This window comes from Oryctolagus cuniculus, chromosome 12 (genome assembly GCF_964237555.1).
Source record: "Oryctolagus cuniculus chromosome 12, mOryCun1.1, whole genome shotgun sequence".
NCBI classification, from domain to species: domain Eukaryota; kingdom Metazoa; phylum Chordata; class Mammalia; order Lagomorpha; family Leporidae; genus Oryctolagus; species Oryctolagus cuniculus.
The window spans coordinates 17005261-17026281 of record NC_091443.1 but is presented as its reverse complement, the minus strand read 5'-3'; the positions used below and the strand labels follow the sequence as shown (position 1 = coordinate 17026281).

At 42.2% G+C, this 21021-nt stretch overlaps 1 protein-coding gene across 2 annotated transcripts in view; it reads left to right on the top strand.

Annotated features, from left to right (window-relative positions):
• OCA2 (OCA2 melanosomal transmembrane protein) overlaps positions 1-21021 on the top strand; it is a 370248-nt gene that overhangs the window by 137053 nt on the left and 212174 nt on the right. For both annotated transcript variants that reach the window (XM_017348348.3, XM_008269748.4), the window contains exons 10-12: positions 6621-6692; positions 8063-8128; positions 16877-16933. In XM_017348348.3, the coding sequence (XP_017203837.1) occupies positions 6621-6692; positions 8063-8128; positions 16877-16933 (195 nt within the window). The remainder of the gene's footprint in view (positions 1-6620; positions 6693-8062; positions 8129-16876; positions 16934-21021) is intronic.

Genomic DNA, 21021 nt, shown 5'->3' with positions numbered 1-21021 from the left:
TGAATCTTTCTCTCAGATAATATCAGTGTCATGGACTGCCATAGTCTCTTACTCTCCAAAGCTGGCATCTCCACCAGTTGCTGGCTGCAGGAGTCATGTGAGGTTTCTCTCCTCATTGCTATATATCTGCATGTTCAGTGCTGCTCCATGGTGTCCATCTTCTTTCTGTAGAATTCCCACTGCAAACTTCTCTCCAGCTATCCCCTTGGAATGCACTTTCTCTAAAGCAGCACGTTTATTCAGCCATCTTGGAATTGCCCTTCTTTTGAATTCTTTATCGCGCTTTTCATCAATCTCCATGTTTGTGGAATCTGATATTAATGTGCTATTGGATTTCTTTTGTGACATCATATTGCCTTAATTTCTCTTACTTCTTGTGTCTCTACATTGATATTTGTGTATCTTACAGATCAGTTCTTTTCATTGCTTTTGAAAGGGTGGCTTTCATGGAATGAATGCTTTTTCCTGAGGATGTGTCTTCAAGTGTTTGGTAGGCTGCTTTGCTTGATTTCTACTTGGACACTGAAGAATCACCTCCCCCTATCTTCTTCCACCCTTAACAATGGAAGCAGTATCAGGAGCACAGGGAGTTTCTTTTAGTTCCAGCAAGGGTTTGTGGGTATTGGTGCTGGTGACCAGGGCCATGAAAGAGTTAGACTCATGTCCATGGCAGGTGTGTGGTTTTACCTCCACTACCTCCTCTCCCCCTCAAAAGCTCTGGTCATAGCAGGGCAGGAGTCTGGGTCATTTGTCAAAGTTGGAACTGAATGGATAATGGAGTTGCCCAGCATAGAAGCTGTGCACAACAAATTATGTCCCTCAGAGCTGGAGTGGGGCAGGACTCTGATAGGGCTAATGTCTGGGGAATTCAATGGAGCTGTGGTGGGCTAGAGGAGAGGGCTATGAAGTCCAAGAAGGTATGTGCAAACAACTACATCTTCCATAGTGAGGAGAAGTTTGGGATGTGGCAGCACTGGAGTCCATTGTGGTCTTCAAATATGAGGTGGGCTACAGAAGGGAGCCATGTGGCTCAGGTGGGTCTGCATGACTAACTACCTGCCAAGGCCAGGGCAGGCTATGACTATGGCAGGGCTAGAATTTTGGATGATCACCAAAGCTGAGCCCACTAGGAAGGAGAGCTGCACTCTGGGCAGGCATACACAATCAGCATGCCCATCAAAGCTGGGGTGGACTTGGACTACAATAGGCCTGGAATCTGAGGTTTCTTTATTCTTTCTTGATGTAGGTATTTGCCCCTATAAACCTACATCACAGACTCCTTTTCTGCATCCTGTAAGTTTTGGTATATCTTGTTTTCATTTTTGTTTGTCGTAAGATCGTTTTTGATTTTTTTCATCTATGAGTTGTTCAATAGTGTGTTGTTTACTTTTCCATTTTTTTTTGACAGGCAGAGTTAGACAGTGAGAGAGAGAGAGAGAGAGAGGAAAGGTCTTCCTTCCATTGGTTCACCCCCAAAATGGCCGCCACGGCCAGCGCGCTGCGGCTGGCACACTGCGCTGATCTGAAGGCAGGAGCCAGGTGCTTCCTCCTGGTCTCCAATGTGGGTGCAGGGCCCAAGCACTTGGGCCATCCTCCACTGCCTTCCCAGGCCACAGCAGAGAGCTGGACTGGAAGAGGAGCAACTGGGACAGAATCCGGTGCCCCAACCAGGACTAGAACCCAGGGTGCCAGTGCCGCAGGTGGAGGATTAGCCAAGTGAGCCGCGGGACCGGCTACTTTTCCATTTTTGTAACTTCTATTTTTCTTATGTTATTGGTTTCTAGTTTTTCATATTACTGTGTTTGGAAGAGATATTAGACATGATTTCCATCTTCTAAAATTTGTTAAGACTTATTTTGTGACCTAACGTGATGTATCCTGGAGAACATTCTGTATATACTAAAAAAAGAATGTGTATTCTTTTGTTAAGTGGAAAGTTCTGTTAAGTGGAAAGTACTTATCTCTTAGGGCCACTTGATCTCTAATGTTGTTCAAGTCTGCTGTTTCTTAATTAATTTTTTGTCTTGGTGTTTTATTCATTATTGTAAATGAAATATTGCAGTCCCCTACTATTATTGCATTGCTGTCAATTTCTTCCTTTATATCTTTCAATATTTGCTTTATATATTTAGGTGCTCTGTTGTTGGATGTGTATATATTTATTTTGTTCGTCTATCATCTTGTTTAATTGGCCCTTTTATCATTACATGATGACCTTTGTATGCAGAGATACCTTTTACTTAAAATCTATTTTTTTTTCTGTAAGTTCAGTTAACTGTGCTCTCTTTTGGCTGCCATTTATATGGAATACCTTTTTCTGTTTCCTCAGTAGGTCCCCCTATCTGGAACTTATGAGATTGTTGGCTGTGTGTGAAACCTTCTGTGACTATGGAGGATAAATGCAAGCAGATTGATATTCTAGGAAATTTCAAAGAATACTAGCCCAGGAGGCTCTCCCAAAACTTTCTTTCTTCTCATCAGAAGCTGTGCTGACACTGCTCATTCTGCTTATAGGCCCTGTTCATTATGTTTTCTTCTCATTTACTCAATGTATATCATTTGCTCTCCAGAGCACTGAGGAAAACAAGAGAGGCACATCATGGTTTGCATCCTCCAGGAGCTCACCAGCCAGACTGTCATGGAAGAAGCATAAGAGCAGAGTATGTGCTTGGCTGACAAGGAGTGTGTGTGGGAGAATGGCTGCCAATGCTGCCCAGGCCATGTCTGTAAGAATGTGCCCAGAGAGCTGATTGCTGCATTCCATGCTGTGTTCTGTGCCCAGGAAGTGGCTTGTGTGTTATATTTTCTAGACTCCATGTATGAGGAGGACCTTTGTGTAGTTTTGGAAGCACCACTCTTAAGTTTCTATCATTCTTAGCATTTTGATCCATTTATCAGAAGTCTTTCTTCCTAGTATTCAAAAAGTTATTTTTTTTTCAGCATTGAAATTTAGGAATGTCCACAATTATATATAAAGTGATGAACTCATTGTCTTATAGAATCATTTAATTTAAACATTTTATTCCACATATCTGAGACTGATCATCAGTATTCTTTTCCATTTTTTTAATGATAAGAGTTGTCTTGCTGGCGCCGCGGCTCAATAGGCTAATCCTCCACCTAGCAGCGCCGGCACACCGGGTTCTAGTCCCAGTCGGGGCACCGGATTCTTTCCCAGTTGCCCCTCTTCCAGGCCAGCTCTCTGCTGTGGCCCGGGAAGGCAGTGAAGGATGGCCCAAGTGCTTGGGCCCTGCACCCCATGGGAGACCAGGAGAAGCACCTGGCTCCTGCCTTCAGATCAGCGCGGTGCGCCGGCTGCAGTGCGCCAGCCGTGGCGGCCATTGGAGGGTGAACCAACGGCAAAGGAAGACCTTTCTCTCTGTCTCTCTCTCTCACTGTCCACTCTGCCTGTCAAAAAAAAAAAAAAAAAAAAAAAAAAAAAAAAAAAAAAAAAAAAAAAAGAGTTGTCTTACATTGATGTGTGGGGCTCCGCAGGGTAGAAAGGAGCTAATGGTGGCAGTGGATCATGCGAGCTTGGTTATGTGGGGGTGGGGTGTCAGTGGGACTGCAATTGACCTTCCAGCTCTCCTGAGCACTGATATTAGTAAGTGGGTAAATGCTGTGGTTGTGGTTTTCTGCTCATGTATGTATCAATATGCAAAGACCTGATTGCACTGATCTTTTCCAGAGCTGAGAGCTGCTTGAGTTATATAGTGCAGTTTTCTTATTTTATAAACAGGCAGACAAAGCCCCATAGGAGAGAGGGAAATGCTTTGTCTGAATCTGATTGCAACTGCTTTACTTTATGACATGGAGAAAAATAACTCAGTATTGTGGAGATTCAGTTAAGTGGAGGTAATCACAGTTTCTTCCTCATGGGGTCATTGTGAGAAGTACCTGAGATATGTATGTAAAGCACTTAATCCAGTGCCAGGCACACAGTTGATGTTCAATAAAAGTTAATTATTTCTACCACTGTCTAATACAACCGACCAGCGACTAGGAGTAAGGTCTCTTGGCTATTTATAGAACATCCTTTTTCCGTCAAGACAAAATTAACCAAAAAGTTAAATCGGAAGAAATGATTGTGTGCAGATGGAAATTGCAGGGGCCGCATGGACATATTATATTTACGGTTTGCTCGGTCTCTGTAGTGCCTTTTCCTCCTGTCTCCGTCCATTTTCTGTTGCTATAATGAAATACCTGAGGCAGGCACTCTACGAAGGATAGAGGTTTATGTAGCTCACGGTTCTGTGGGCTAGGAGGTCCAAGAACATGGCCTGGCACCCTCTCCTCATCTGCTAAGTGGTCTTGTGCTGTCCTGTAACAAGGTGGATAACATCGCATGGTCAGGTATAACAAGTGCGCTACCTCAGATCTCTCTTCCTCTTCTGATGATACCGCTAGTAGCATCATGGGGCTCCATCCTCATGATCTTTGTTGGTCCTAATCACCTCCTGAAGGCTCCTTTTCCAAATACTATGAGCAGGCAAATTTGGGGATTAAGTTTCCAACCCTTCCAAATCATTCTACCTCCTCTTTTCTTGTGGAGCATGTTTCCAAAGCTGTCACCGTATGTTCAGCTATAAATCATACAAAAGACTTAGATATATGAAAGCTGGAAGTGTCTTCACCTTCCTCTGTATAGGGTGGGGAAACTTGGAGCCCTGGGTGTTGCGATAGAAAATCTGACTCTGGCTCCCAGCTCACATTCTATGGCCTGACTCCAGCTTGAGTCCCCAAAGTTGTAATGTTGGGAACAGATTTCTGCCCTTTCTATCTGCTAGTTCCACCGGAAACATCAAATCAGAAAGTTTTGAAGTGTGTCAAACTGAAACTGAAAAGCAGAATACAAATGGAAGGCATTCTTAGAATTTGGTAGTAACTTATTGGATTTTAAACATTTTTATTCGAAACAAATACATCAACTCTTAAAAATTTAAATCTGAAACTGGTATAAAATTATCTAAAGCTAACTTTGAATCCAGTGGTAAAAATGAGAAATGAAATGATTTTAGTCAGAATTAGACTTTCATGTAATTACTAGAATAGAGAGTCGTGTTCTGTGAAAGGGAAGGAATAAAATAATTGAATGAAAACCACCTTAGGTTATTAAGAGATGTTTAATTTTCTACTTGGTCTTGTGGTGTTCTTTTTGTATATTTTAACAGTTTTATTTAGGTATAAATTAGGTATCATAATTTCTTTGGAAGTATGCAATTAAGTAATTTTTATCAAGTTTAAAGAGTTTTGCAACCATCACCTCAATCCAGTTTGAGTACATTCCATCATTCCATAAAGGTCCCTAGGACCCATTCTTAGTTCTTGTTGTTACTCCCAGCCATAGGTGATCCTGATCTCTGTGTTTCCCTTACTTTACTTTTTCCGGAGAGATTTTGTAACCAGGACAGTACAATATACAGTTATTTTTACCTGGGATGTCTTATTGAGCACATTTTAAAAATTTTTCATCACACAGTTCCATGGTGTAGCATGCATTATATTTTAGTTATCCACTCACTATGAATGGACATTGGGAATGTTTCTAGTTTTCATCTATTTTGAATAATGTTGCTATGAACATTCATGTCTCAGCTGGCTTTATGTTTTCACTTTTTTTGGGTAGATTCCTTGTAGAATTAATGAATCATATGATAAATTTATGTCTAAGTTTTAAAGAAACTACCAAAATGTTTCTCACAGTGTACACTATTTTACACTCTCACTAGCAATGTATGGGTGTCTCTAATTACTCCACATCTTTGGCTTTCCTCATATTTTATCTTAGAAATTCCACTTCCATTTGAACTATAATTAAATAGAAAAGATGCTTTCATGATTCAGTGGCAACACTGAAGTCTCAATTAGATTAATTGTTTGGCTGTGTACCTTTGGTTTAATAATAGTCTCAGTAATTGGGAAGAATTGATTTATGTTGTTGAACTAATAGTCCAGTTGCCTAGGGAGTATATAGTAAATAATTAATGACAATTTACTGCAAGATTTCTTGCAGAACATGCTTTGTTCAGCCTTCTACTGTTTTGTTAGGGATTTCTAATTATTCAGGAAACAAAAATAGCTTTATTTAGAAGGTACATGTGTTGTTGTTGGTTGTATGAGTTTATGGGGTATACAAGACCCTGGAACATTAAGACCTGTGACTTGTTTGTCATTTTAATAGATAGGCTATACAATGACAGACACTGGCAGGTACTCATGTCAACACAAGATTTTTTAAAAGAAGACATTTATTTAAAAGACAGAGTTACACACACAGACACACACACACATATACCTTCCATCTGTTTGTTCACTCTCCAAATGGCTGAAATGGCCAGGGCTGAGCCAGACCGAAGCTAGGAATTTAGAGTTTCATCTGGGTCGTTCATGTGAGTAGTAGGGACCATGCCTAAGACCATATTCTGCTGCCTTCCCAGGTGCATTAGCGGGGAGCTGGATAAGAAGTGGAGCAGCCAGTACTTGAACTGGTGCTCATATAAGCTGCCAGCAGCAGCTTAACCTGTTGTGTGCCTCAATACTGGTCCCAATACAAGCCTCTACTTCATGTGTGGTAAATCCCTGGTGTACTGGGGTGAAGTAATTTCTATATTTCTTTCCAGATTGTTCACAGAACCTTGGCAGCCATGTTGGGTTCCCTTGCAGCATTGGCAGCACTGGCTGTGATTGGTGATGTAAGTTGAAGCATTGAGAATTCTTGATTTACCACTTACTAGAATGTAAGACTTGAAGACACCTGAGGATTTAGGTTTAGTGACATTTTTCACTATGTTACAAGCTCCTTGGACAGTTTTTCAAAAGAACCATGCTAGAGGTGTGATCTAGAGGCATCAATGATTGGCTTGTTTTTGCTTTTATCACATACACAAACACACATGTACATACATATACATCCCAGGGCTTCTGTTCCCTATTTTGGTATAGGAAAGGCTCATTATGACTATTCATTTTCCCAGAGCTGTGTAGGTTAGTGGTATTAGAGCTAGATATACTCTTGTCAGCTTTTGGGAAACAGAAGGGTAGCAGACTGTGGGGTTGAGGCCCCTGGAGATGTATATATGAAGGGAATGATGTCCTACTGTGGTCTGTTTGTAACCCATCTGGCAGGAACATGGGGACAAATGTTGGGAAGCAAGAGAGGCTAGGTGCCCACTGAAGATAAAGGCCCAGAGCTGTTTGAAGGGCAGTGCTGGAATCAAACTAAACCCAAGTTGACAGCACACAGAACTGGATTTGAAAACAACTCTATGGAATTCAAGGACTGTTCTGAACACTGAAAGTAGAGGCCGTTAAATCAGCCAAAGAATAAGAACTAATTTAAAAGTTATGTTGAAAATGTTGAGTTAGTTATTTTTAATTTATCCTTTGAAGGTTGGCTTAGCTTGGAAGTAGCAGTAACTTGAACATTTTGTTGTCTACAAGTGGCATAAGCAAATGATAACCCTAAAGGTAAAATGTCCCAGAACCCTAACACTTAGATATAAAATTGTTGTTATTTTTATTAATGATTAAGGAGTACTGCCATAGTAGTCTAATACTTAATATGGCAAGAACATGCTGCAGAAAACCCATGAGCCACTCACCATGCTTCCCTGTTCTAGAAGCTAGACTCTGTGCCATCATTAAACACTCCACTCCTCATTCTTTGTGGCCTAGGAGTGGAGTAAGTGGGCACACGGAAATTAGGAGAGATGTTTATCCAAGTTGTCACCTGGCCTCATTATTATACTAAGGAAGAGATACATGTAGTGTCTAGTGAGAATGCAACCTTAAGGGTCAATTTTGTAATTCAGACCACAGTTCTCCCTAGAGTTGCCAAGGGATAGAATTAAAAAAAATGTAGTGCTAAGTGCATAGATCTGACGTTGCAGATGCGTTGGGTCATGAGTATTTCCAGCAATGATATGATTTAATTTCAAAGGCAAGTGAATGCAGTTTCCAATGAGTCCAATGAGTGGATTTGCAAAAGGTAACACATTTTTAGAGCTTATCCTTGGGAGGGTGATGCACAGGATTAATTGGCAAATTTGTGCTTTGATTGCAGAGACCCAGTCTGACCCACGTGGTGGAGTGGATCGATTTTGAGACCCTGGCCCTGCTGTTTGGCATGGTAATTATAGTCCTCCCAGTGGGACATGGCTGTAAGTCTGCTGTAACCTGGGTTCTTCTTTTTTGCCTTGGCTGCTGATAACCCTTCATTATATTAAAGATTCCGGGCCTCTTGACAATTAGGGCTTGATTGGAAAGTGTTAGTGTAGGTCTATCTAAATCCTCTTGAGGAGGAATAGAATGATTTAAGCCTTGTTTAGTTAGTTGGAGAATTTCATTTTAAGGTCTGACAATTAAATAATATTGCCACTTGGAAAAGTCAGCATTTTATTTGTTACTTCCATTAAAATAAAAATGGAATGTTCCAAATAAATGAGCCATATAGAAGTTTCAGTGATTGGAAAAGTACCTTTAATTATATAAAGGGAGAAATAACCTCTGAGTTGTAGTTCAGGTGTTTGTTAATTTATCATATTATGAAGTGGCCACTCTGTGCTGTGTGCTATGAGGCATGTCAGTAAGTCAACTTGTTGGAAAGAAACTTTAAATGCACAAATGGATTAATATAGGACATGAGTCATAAACCAATTTAACAAGAATAAATGGAATTTGGCAAGGCCCTAGACAGCAGTGGGAGTGGCTTATGCATTCTTGAAGAGAACTCAAAATTGTCAAGTGAGCAGGTCTCATCGTCCCTGGGCTGGAAGATCCCACCTTATGAAAACAAGGTCACCATATGTGTATGTGTATATGTATATGTATATGTATATGTATATGTATATGTATATGTCATCGTTTTTCTTGCTAGTGTTTTTTGCCCACCCTCTTCAAGGCTGGCCACCATGAAGGAAGGCTCTGCTGCTGTAGGCTTTTTTTTTTTTTAAGGGAAAGAGTTTATTGGGGGAAACTTGACAGACAGGAGGGAAGGGGCGAAGAAGGAAAAGGGGGAAGGAGAGTGTAAGAGAGAGACAGAGACAGAGAGGAAGAGAGAGAGAGAGCAAGTGAGCCACGTGGTCAGGAACAGGTCATTTAAAAACTTTGCCCAGGGGGTGGGCAGGGAAGTAGGAACTGTGAGTTTCATTAGTACAAAGGTGGAACTTGACACCGGTAGTTGGGCCATGTGGCTACCTGGCTTCCAGTAATGGCGGCGGGGGCTAGAGCTTAGGGTGTAGATCGCACCATAGATAAGACTGTGCCATTTTACTAACATTCCCCACTTTTGTTTTTTGTAAAGCAGGAGTAGTATGAGATTACATTAGTCCCAAAGGTCCAGGAGGGGTAGAGGGATGGTGATATATCTTTAGAGCTACTTCCTGCTGACAAGAGGCGATGAGATACCCTTCACTGGCATGGCGTGATGTCTCAAGCCACTGTCTCCTGGGTGGGGAGCTGAGTATATCCCTGTAGCAGCATTTGGTTGACCACTGGGTTGCTGAAGGCCTTGGTTCATTCCATTATCAACTCCTGTAAACACTTAAGCAGACACAGTAGTATAAAAGACAGGGTGAGAATAGCAACCAATGATCTTAAGAGTGGCATTAACCAGATAATGAGAAGATTTCATAGAGGAGAGGAAATGAGGGGGGTTCTCTGGACCCTTGTGAGGACAGTTTGATGGATGTGCTTTAAAGCTGATCTCAACCAAGCCTGGGAAAAGGTCCACTCAACTTTTGTGGGTAGAGGGGTTTGTCTGTAGAGAAATTCTGAATAATCATACAACATTAAGTGGGGGAAAGGACTATTAATATACACAGGTTGGGAGTAGAGCCATTGATGTAAGAGTAGAGGCTATGATTACAAAGGAATGAGGCCCCAAGTGGGCTAGACAGGGTCTAGAACAAAGGACAGAGTCATTACTAAAAGACCTAAGAAAGGTGCTATCTAAGCCACAACTAAGTTTTCTGATTGAGAGGCAAATAGAAACTGACAGAAGGGGCTTGATAATAATCTGGTGGGCTTTAAGGCCTTGTCAGTTATGAGGCCCAGACCTATCTATCTCTTCACATGGGGTGCATCATAAGGGAGGTGTGAACCTCTTTGGGGAAGATACCCTGTTGTATTCCATTACCTAGCTGGCCTGGGAGGTGAGCTGGCCAGGTAAGGGCAAGTGGTATCTCTAATAGGAAATTTGTAGTTCTGCCTGCAATGTCACTGACCCTACTTGGCCATCCCCTCAGCAGCAATGGTCACCTTGGAAGCTGGGCCAAGTGAAGAGCTTTTCAGCTTGGAGGCAGCAAGACCTGTGGCTCTGACCTAGGCGTCCTTTGACTCCAGGGCAGTTCCATTTCTAGTGATCCAGCTCTTGGCTGGCAGGGCTGCCAGGGCTCTTCATAAGCTGACTTCTGCTGAAGTCCTGGCTTTCCACATCGAAAACCAATGCAGTGGACTGGCTTGTTGGGTCTCTTTGAGGGCAGATCGCTGTACAGAGCAGTCTTTAATAGGCCTGCCACCTAACTTTACATTGCTTCTGATGCCTAGCTTTCTTTTCCTCCTGGTTTTGTTAAAGCAGACCAGAGGATGCAAGTCAAGGTGGTGCTCAAGTCCTATCTAATCTTTGGTGGCCTAAATTAGAAGTCTGTCATCACAGACATGTTCTGGTAGTGGTTTTTCTGAGGTAGACAATGCCCATGAGGAAAATTATATGCTCAGTTTAAAACTTTCTCTCCCTTTGTTTGGTCTGAGAAGGAGGCTTTGCCTGTTTACTGTGCCCATGGGAAAGTAAGTCTAGTTGTGAAATTATAATTTAAGCTTTCACTTTAGCTATGCTATTACAGAAAATGTTAGCCATCGCTTTTATAAGATATAAAGATCAAATTGTGCATCTTGGAGAGTCCTTCAGAATAGAATTAGTTTCCTACCTCAAAGGGAATAGAGAAATGAGGGAGCAAATCCCAGATTGCTTACTGACAATAGCAATATCAAGTGAAAACTTGGCAAACAATTTCAATCATTGAATAACAACTTAGGAAAACATTTACCAGAAGGTTCAATTCCTTCCATAAATTTTAAGAATATATGTCTTTGGAAGCATCTCTTGAATTTCTAACATGGTGTAGCTTGTTTAACCAGCAAATTCAAGCACAAGCATATAAAAATGCTTTTAGTTTCTACCAACAGATTTAAAACATCTGATACAGAGATTCAGGTCACATGAATCAAAATATTCTCTTTGATTACTTTTAGCCATTTAAATTGATGAGCAATCTTTTATCTAGAAACCAATTAAAACAAAGCTCTTAATAAATTTTCCCATGTAGACATACAATATATACACATATAACACACAAGCTAGAACAATAAAGCAGTTTAAATAATAGTTTTTTTAAAAATATGTAACTCCTTTTTGTAAATTACCAATTGATTCAAATTATTTTCTGCTCTTAGTAACCTCAGTTAACCATATTTTCTCTCAGTTGGTACCTGTAATGCATTATTGGCTTCATCTGTTTACAGAGTTATCCCAAAGCACTGAATACAATATATGTGGCTGGAAAAAGTTCATTGGAGGCCGGCGCCGTGGCTCAATAGGCTAATCCTCCACCTTGCGGCGCTGGCACACCGGGTTCTAGTCCCGGTCGGGGCGCCGGATTCTGTCCCGGTTGCCCCTCTTCCAGGCCAGCTCTCTGCTATGGCCAGGGAGTGCAGTGGAGGATGGCCCAGGTGCTTGGGCCCTGCACCCCATGGGAGACCAGGAAAAAGCACCTGGCTCCTGGCTCCTGCCATCGGATCAGCGCGGTGCGCCGGCTGCAGCGGCGGCCATTGGAGGGTGAACCAACGGCAAAGGAAGACCTTTCTCTCTCTGTCTCTCTCTCACTGTCCACTCTGCCTGTCAAAAAAAAAAAAAAAAAAAAAAAAAAAGTCCATTGGAACCTATACAAACCTGTGGATGACAAAAGACTTTAAATAACCATGTTTAAAATTATAAACTCATTACCCAACAAGAGGCACTTGCTTACTTCACACAGTATTTTTGAAAGCACCTGTAGGATTTTGCAAAGCATTTAACCCTTTTAGGCCTCTAGGGTTTTCTCATTAAGATAACCATCATGTCTAGAAACACAAGATCAGACATTTATATCAGTAGCATTTTATATTATAAAAATATAAAATTTAGCACCACTTTACATCTTGACAGTACTTCTAACATAATCCAAATAGCCCGATTAGTTGGTGTCTCTACAAGATGAGAGACATACATCCAAACTGGAAAAATCAAAGTCCAAATTTACTGGAAATTTCAAAATCTAAATTCTTTGGAACTTTTATTTTTTGAATGCCTGTCAAGGATGCTTAGAAGGCTTAAAATATCTTGTTGAAATAAGATCCCTTAACATCATGACATAATATAGACCAAATTTGATCATTGTTACAAGGTGATTATTCAAATGTTTTATAATAAGCATATATTTAAATAACCCATAGCTCTTAATAAAAAACTCAGCTGTTTTTAAACAATTAGAATTTAGCAGAGATGTCAAGAAAACATAATAGATTTAAATAAGGTAACACGTCAAATTTCAGCCTGAGTTATTTTAAGCAGTGTTGAACTATTTTTATGGACAGTTTATGAAAACATATTTGTTAAACCCAAATAGTTTTTCTATAGAATATAACATGCTGAATTTACCAAAGTTTACATTTAGATGCATTTATCTCATTTGCCTTTACTCAATTTAAATTAGCAGTTACACCTAAATGACTTAAGATGCTGATATTATATCTCTATCTGAATTCAATTAAAATTAAAATTGTATTCATCTAAAACAAATACTAATTACTCATTGCTGTTTCATTGAGTACTGATTACCTGGAAACCTGTTAAAATAAATTGCAAAATAAGTCCAGCAAGTTACAAAGCAATATTTTGAAAGGTAGTGATCTTCCTAGATTTGAAGAGAGAAATTTCTTCAAACTCAGTGTCTAGTTACAGTTGCTTTTTTTTTTTTTTTTTTTTTACACTAAAAACACCTTAGGACCATGACATCATAGTCAGTCAGCCACTTGGGACTGCCTCTGAAAAAAAGGTTCAGGCAGCTGCAACACAGTTCCCAAAGGTGATGGTGGGCCAGAGACAAGACAAGAAGTGGAGGTCAAAAGACCTGATTTTCCTTTCTGGCTTGCTCATGATAAAACAAAAGAGCCATCAGAAGGGTGGGATACCTAATTTGTTTCTCAATAAGCAGGGAGCTCAAAAGGATGGGATTACCATTCTCTTGCTATTCTTATGGTAGAACTGGAACAAGAAAGGGAGGGGCAAAGACCAGTTGGAGGACAAGGGCTGGAGAGTGAAAGTGTGGAGACAGCCATTCCCAAACTTGCTGGAGGGTCATTGATAAGACAGGGAGAGTAGACTTTGGACCAAGCCTGGTTCTAAGATAATGTCGGAATTCCTGGGTGGGAGGAGGAGGTACAATGAACCGAGACAGTGAAGAGTTGGGGCCGCAAACGTAGTAGGCAGAGGTTTTGGCTCAGGCCTTTGAGCTCTAGTAGAAACTTTGGAGGCCAACAGGATCTGGGCCAAAGAGCAGGAAGTACACATAGAAGGTTTAGATTGAAGATAGAAAAAGCTGGAGCATACGGGATCTCCTTCCATTTTCCTGAACACTCGCAGAAGTGATAAAGATCTTGAATGTTATCAGGGTCAGATATACCATGGAGGGGCCACTTTGATTGTCTGTTAGGGTCATACATGGGCCATGCTCAATTACAGAGAAAGATGAGGCATCGACGTTTGTGGGCTGGAGCCAGTTTGGGAGGGACCATATTACTTAGGAGGCTACCAAGAGGAGAATCGGATGGAACACAGGAAGAGAAAGTTCCCATTGCAACCTATAGAGTCAGATCGGTCGATCCTTGAAATCCTGGCCATCTGACTAATGAGAGGATATGGGAGCAGAAGGCGGGGTCATCACCCAAGTGCCCACTGGAACCCAGGGCTTAGCCTGTAGATGGGAAACAGAAGGTTGAGTCTTCACCCACACCCACTGTTGCCCAGACACAGCATCCGTAGAGACTAAAAGCCTTTGGAAGTTGTGGTTGGTGCCAAGAGCTAGGACTTTTAGATGAGTAGACAAGAGTAGAACCACAACTTGAAGTAGAAGTCGCTGTGAGAATTTCCCATTCTGTGTCTTATCAGAATTTGAAAGGCCAGTGTGTGGATGGAGATCACGGAGCGTTCAGTGCTGTGGAAGGAGTTCTAGGGGTGTGTTTTGTGACTGGTGGAAATTCAGGACCCCAGAGCAGCTCAGAGAGCCCCGAAGGGAGAGCAAAGTCACTGGGGGAGCCTGGATCCGGGTCACAGCACCAACGTAAGGCTGCCACAAAAACACACCAAACACCAGAGTAAGGGAAAGAGTTTACTGGGGGAACCCAACGGACTGGAGGGAAGGGGTGAAGAAGGAAAAGAGGAGGAAGGAGAGCATAAGAGAGAGACAGAGACAGAGTAGCCAGGAGACGGAGAGGAAGAGAGAGAGCACTGCTGTAGGCTTTAGTGTGACCCAAAGTAATGCTGTTGCTCTCTATGGGTAGCATGTGGGGCGGCCAATGCTCTGAACCCAGGCTTGACAGAGGAAGTAATTTGTATTGGGTCTAGAGAAGTACATTGGGTTTGGGCATCTGGATGGAAGTAAGGAGACATGTCAGCTGTCTAAGTATTTATAAGAAAGAAAATTAAGTGAACAATGGTGTATTAGCTTGGTCAGGCTGCTATAGCAAGCACCTTGGTCTGTGTGAGTTAAGCAGTGGAAATTTCTTTTTTTTTTTTTTTAAAGATTTTATTTATCTATTTGGAAGTCAGAGTTGCACAGAGAGAGAAGCAGAGGCAGAGAGAGAAAGAGAGAGAGAGAGAGAGAGAGAGAGGGCTTCCATCCACTGGTTCTCTCCCCAATTGGCTGCAATGGCTAGAGCTGTGCTGATCTGAAGTCAGGAGCCAGGAGCCTCTTCTGGGTCTCCCATGTGGGTGCAGGGGTCCAAGGACTCAGGCTATCTTCTACTGCTTTCCCAGGCCATAGCAGAGAGCTGGATAGGAAGTAGAACAGCCGGGACTTGAAACGGCACACATATGGGATGCCAGCACTACCGGCAGCAGCTTTACCCACTGCACCACAGTGCCGGCCTCTGGAAATTTATTTCCTCACACGTATGGAGGCTACAAGTCCAAGATGTAGGTGTCAGCAGTGTTAGTGTTCCCTGAGGCCTGTCTCCTGGGTTTGTAGATAGTGTCTTCTCCCTGTGTCTTCATGTGACCTGTGTTTGTGCCCTAACCTCTTCTTATAAAGACTCCAGAGTTATTGGAGCCAGCTATATCATAGAACATCATTTGAACACTATTACCTCATTAGGTCTTTACCTATCTCTTCATTACCGCTCTTAGAAAAGACCTGTGCAGTCACAGGCTGAAGTGTTGAGAGCTAGGACTTCAACATACAGGTTTTGGGGAGCAGTGTGTGTCATAATTTGGCCCATAACCATGGTTTCTTTTTCCTCAACTGAAGTCAGGTTTAATAAGAATGTAATTTCTATGATTCAGTAACTATAGGAGTACAATGAAAGTCTCCATAACCAGGTTCCTGCCCCATTTCCTCAGTATCTGGGTTCCTGAGTCCCAGTGTCTCTTGTGTGGCTCTGTCAGCAAATGTGTGGAGCAAACCCCCGTGACAACAAAGGAAAGACCACACAGATATCCACTCACATCTCTGCTTGCTCATGCTTGTGTGCACCTTTCATTGTTGTGTGAGGTAACATGTTCTACAAATAGCCCCTCAGGCCTTTTTGGTCAGGATGGACACTGGTGGTTACCCTAGACAAGGAAGGTATTTGTACTGAATCAAAACTTTCATTGGGAATTTTTTGCATAGTTTATTTGAAAGCCAATATTGGGCCTACTATTTAAGAACTACTTTAATTTATGGAATTTTGGCAAATTTCCATAACAGTCTTACAAGGTACAGAACATTAAAAGGTAAGGGGAGGGAAATAAAGAAGGATTAATTAATATATATATATATATATATATTTGCTTAAAGCTGAACTGCTCCTAAGTGGCAGAAACAGAGTGTGAAACTGTATCTTGTCATTACCAGTTTAACATATGATAATTTCCATTTTAGGAGATGAAATAGAGACTCTTCCAGGAAATTCAGGCTGCTTAAAAATCTCTGATTGATTAAATTCAGAAATGAATGGGACGTTACTTTTTATTAGCATTAAGACTGGTTGCTTTCACCAGCTCATTGTCATCAGTAGAAAGAAACACAAGTTAGTGTGTAGGCATTCTGGCTTCATTGAGAATCCAGGGAATAAATTTCTAACAAAACTGTTGTTATTTTTATGTGCAATCAAATTGGTGACAAAAATCAATTTATTTTCAGAAACAACATTTAACCCAGTTTTACACTCCCTCTTAAAACATGTAAGCACTGCTTGTGTAGACAGGTGCAGAAAGTCTCATACTGGCCCATTTCCTTCCCTGCTTCCAGCTCTGTGGCTGTGAGCAAGCTTCTTCATCTCTCTGATCCTCTTTTCCTGGTTGTTAAGGCAGAGAGTAATAACACCTGGTATTTAGTGTAAAGATTAGATAGGATGATAATGTACCTTGGGAGAAAATTCCTGGACAAAACAAGTGGTACAAAACCACTAGCAAGAGCCTCTATTCAAAGAATTAGTAGGTGGGTTACACTAAGAATTAGTGGTTTTTAACCAAGAGGCTGAGGAGCTTCCAGAGCTCACAGTTCAAACGTGTGGCTGATGCCTCTGATGTCTCAACTTGCTGTAAGATGCTCCTGGTCTTTTTTCCCTCTTTTCTTCATAGATGATCCTTGTAGCCATATTTTCAGAAACTGGATTTTTTGATTATTGTGCTGTAAAGGTAAGTGTGATGTTGCATTTAATTGTTGTGCACTAATAGCTGCTGTGTTTGCTTCTCTGATTTTATAATTGTAGTGAATCAAAACTATTCTTTAAAGAAATGTTTAAAATTCCATCTTGTTTTTCCAAATTGCTTTTGCAATGCTGGTTACAGTTGCTGTGCTAAGTTGTATGTTTCTGAGTGACTCTTTCAGCTTCTGCATTAATACATGAAGAAGGCTATCAAGGAAAAGAGTAGTCAGGGTGAATATTTGCATAATATTATTTGAATCAGCTGATGAGAGCTACACATCAAACATTATTTTGCATGTTAGAGCATTTAAATATTTTAAGGCATTAGCCTCTGATTATTTTGTCTTTTGATGAAGAACTTTAATGATTACTATCTAAATATTGATCATACACAGACTCATTCTTTTTTAAGTTAGAGAAAAGCATACTTGTTTTTAAAAATCCCTTAAAGGTCTTATTTTAAAAGTTTATTAGTAATATTATATTGATTAACAAATTATAATTATATACATGCATGGGGTATGGTACGATGTTTATAAATATAGATGAATATGCACAAACACATGAAGGGGCTTCAAAAAGTTCATGGATTTTCCATGAAATTTTGGAAGCACCCTCACATGTACACATGTGGGATGGCTAAATCAAACTAATTTATGTATGCATCATTTTGTTTGCCTCTCTTTTTTATGGTAAGGCATTTGAAATGTGCTTTTAGTAATTTTGAAATATATAATACATTATTGTTAACTGTACAGAGGTGCCCTCCAAAGTCTGTGGAGTGTAGTATCAAAAAAGAAGTTTATTTCGATTTTACAAGGTTTGAACTCCATGTACAGGTTTTTCATTATATGCATTTCCACAAACCTTTTGAAGACCTTTCATAGTTACTCTTCTATACACTGGATCTCAAAACCTAGTCCTCTGTCTGAAACTTGGTGCCCTTTCATGAGAAGCTCCTCATTCTCTTCCCTCCTGACCCTGCCAGCCCCTGGTAGCTGCCGTTCTGCTCTTTACTTCTGAGATTGACTTGTTAAACTTCCGTAAGTGAATGCAGCATGCAATATTTGCTTTTCTGTGCTTGGCTTATTTCATGGAACACAATGTCTTCAGCTTTACCCACGATATCACATTTGAAAGAATTTCCTTCCTCTTTAGGGCTGAATAGTGTTCCACTGTATATACCACATTTTCTTTACCCATTCATTTGCTGACAGGCACTTATGTTGACTGCATGTCTTGGCTACTGTGAATAGTGCTACCATGAGCTTGGGAGTACAGATTTCCTTTTGACATGCTAATTTAATTCCCTTTCTATATATACTGAGAGATGGGATTGCTGATTCACATGGTAGTTCTAGCTCTAGTTTTTTGAGGAACCTGTATACTGTTTTCCATAATGGCTGTGTCAGTTTACATTCCTACCAACAGTGTGTAAGTTCCCTTTCCTCTGCTCATTGCCAATACTTGTTATCTTTCTTGTTTTGAAAAAAGCTATTCTAACAAATGTAATGTGATATCTCATTACTAGTAGTGCAAAGACTAGTTCTATGCTTGACATTTTTTGAAGCCAAAAGTTATTTAAAAAATATTTACTCAGCAAAGCCCTTTGCAAACTCTGAAAGATAGAACCAAGCTATAATTTTTTTGCCATCATTGATCAGTATCATGCACATTCCAGGTAAATACCTTCCATCTTCCTGCCAATACCCTTACATGTCCAAAAGATAAGCAGCCGTTAGGGTCTCATGGAGCCCAAATGACACAGTCCACGTTGTCTAACCAAAATACTAGATGACATTAATGGGATTGAGGCTCCTCACCTTGTGACAATCCCCTGTCATGGGGGTATTGTGAAAAACAATTAAGGAGAGAGAGTGCAGGCCCAAATGGATTTAGAATGTCCAGGGACTGTGGTCCCTAGTTTGACCAGCATAATCTTATTTAAAAAAAAAAATTTTTTTTTTTGACAGGCAGAGTGGACAGTGAGAGAAAGAGACAGAGAGAAAGGTCTTCCTTTGCTGTTGGTTCACCCCCCAAATAGCTGCTACGGCCAGCATGCTGTGCTGATCCGAAGCCAGGAGCCAGGTGCTTCCTCCTGGTCTCCCATGCGGGTGCAGGGCCCAAGCACTTGGGCCATCCTCCACTGCCCTCCCGGGCCACAGCAGAGAGCTGGCCTGGAAGAGGGGCAACCAGGACAGAATCTGGTGCCCTGACTGGGACTAGAACCAGGGTGCCGTGTGGGGAGCAATTCGGACTAGACTAAGTTACTGGAATTAAGACTTATTCTATGCATCTGCTCTCCCACAATATGGCGCTGGGAGAGAAGAAAACAGCTTTTACACAGCTGCCTCCAGTTCAACCAATAAACTGTAGGACTTGCTCCTGATTGGAGAGCAGCGTGCTCGGTGTGTGGGCAGCCGAGTTAGGATTGGCGGAGGAGGACTATAAAGGAGGAGAGAGACGGCATGCACCAGGAACATCTAAGGGAAACATCTAAGGGAACACCTGTGCAGCCCCCGAGAGAGCCGGCTGGCGGTGTGCCGCTCCCCTGTGGAAGTGGGGAATGTGGCCAGGGGGAACCGCCCTTCCACGGAGGTGGAAGGGACAGTAGCCAACCCGGGAAGAACCAGCAGCAAACCTGGGGAGGGCCGAGCAGACGAAAGAACAGCGCAGGGTCCTGTGTCGTTCCTCCATGAAGACGGGGAGCGACATAATGGTGCCATGACTCGGATATGAAGCCTAGGCAGGGTTTAGTGTCGTTCCTCCACGAAGACGGGGAGCGACATAATGGTGCCGTGACTCGGATAGGAAACCTAGGACGGATAGCAAACTTAGGAGGGAAGAAACGGGAAGAACTGGGAAAATATCGGAGAGAGAGACTAGCAAACAGCCTAGGGAAAATATCGGAGAGAGAGACTAGCAAACAGCCTAGGGAAAAGCCGGACGAAAAAGGTGCCGGAAGAAGTTATTGAAAGCCTAGGCATAGACTCAGATACGGACTACGGGGGGAAGCTGGGAGAAATCTCTAAGGTCGAAAGTGAAAGTGAAAGCTAGAACAAACAGACTCGGATGCGGACTGTGGGGAGAGGCCAGGAGAAATGAGGGAGGAATATTGTTGGAAGAAAGCTTGGGGAAACATACCGGGTAGAGAAAAATGTTAGGGAAATTGAAGCCGCGGGGGGCATGCCGAGGCGGAGACGAAAGCCACTTTGGGATTCTCAAGTTAGCCTGGGAATAGGGGGCGAAAAGTTGAAACCAGAAGCAGAAACGTAAGCCAGATTGGGATCCGTCTGATTAGCCCGGGGAGCAAAGGACGGGAAGCCAAATCGTGGGGAGGAGACGTGAGCTGGGTTGAATTCGCCAGGCTAGCCCGGGGAACTTGGATTGAATGCTAGTGGCGGAGACGTGAGCTACGCTGTGTGACTCGTGGAGGCTGCCGCGCGCAGAGAGAGCGTGCGGGGCACAAGTAGATAGGGAACGCTGGGCTAAGTGCGAGACCGCGGAGTGTGCGCGCAAAGCCGAGCCACACAGATGAGAGAGGCGCGGGCTGAAGCGGCTCAGAGCCGGAAAGCCGCCGAGAGGCAGCCTCGGGGCGGGCGCAGCCGGGAAGCCGCGGGGATAAGAGAAACAGAAGTTTAGAAGTAAAATGAGAGAAATAGGAATGTTGGCAGACAGAAGTAAAATGGGAGAAATAGGAATGCCCGGAGATAGAGAAGTAGAGAAATAGAAAGGCCTCCCCACAATACTGCAATGAGAAGGCTTGGATTCGGTCTGCCTGATTAGTGAGGCGATGAGCACCTGCGGGCGGCTAGCAGCTTATGCGCCGCAGGTCACTGAAGACAGGCACGAATTAACATCAATAAGGCCTCCCCACAACACTGCAATGAGAAGGCTTGGATTCGGTCTGCCTGATTAGTAAGGCGGTAAGCACCAGCGGGCAGCTCGACCAGAGTGTGAGCTGCAGGTCACCGAAGATAGGCACGAATCAACACCAATAAGTCACCCCACAACATGGCAATGAGAGAGCTTGGATTTGGTCTGCCTGATTAGGGCGATAAGCACCAGCAGGCAGCT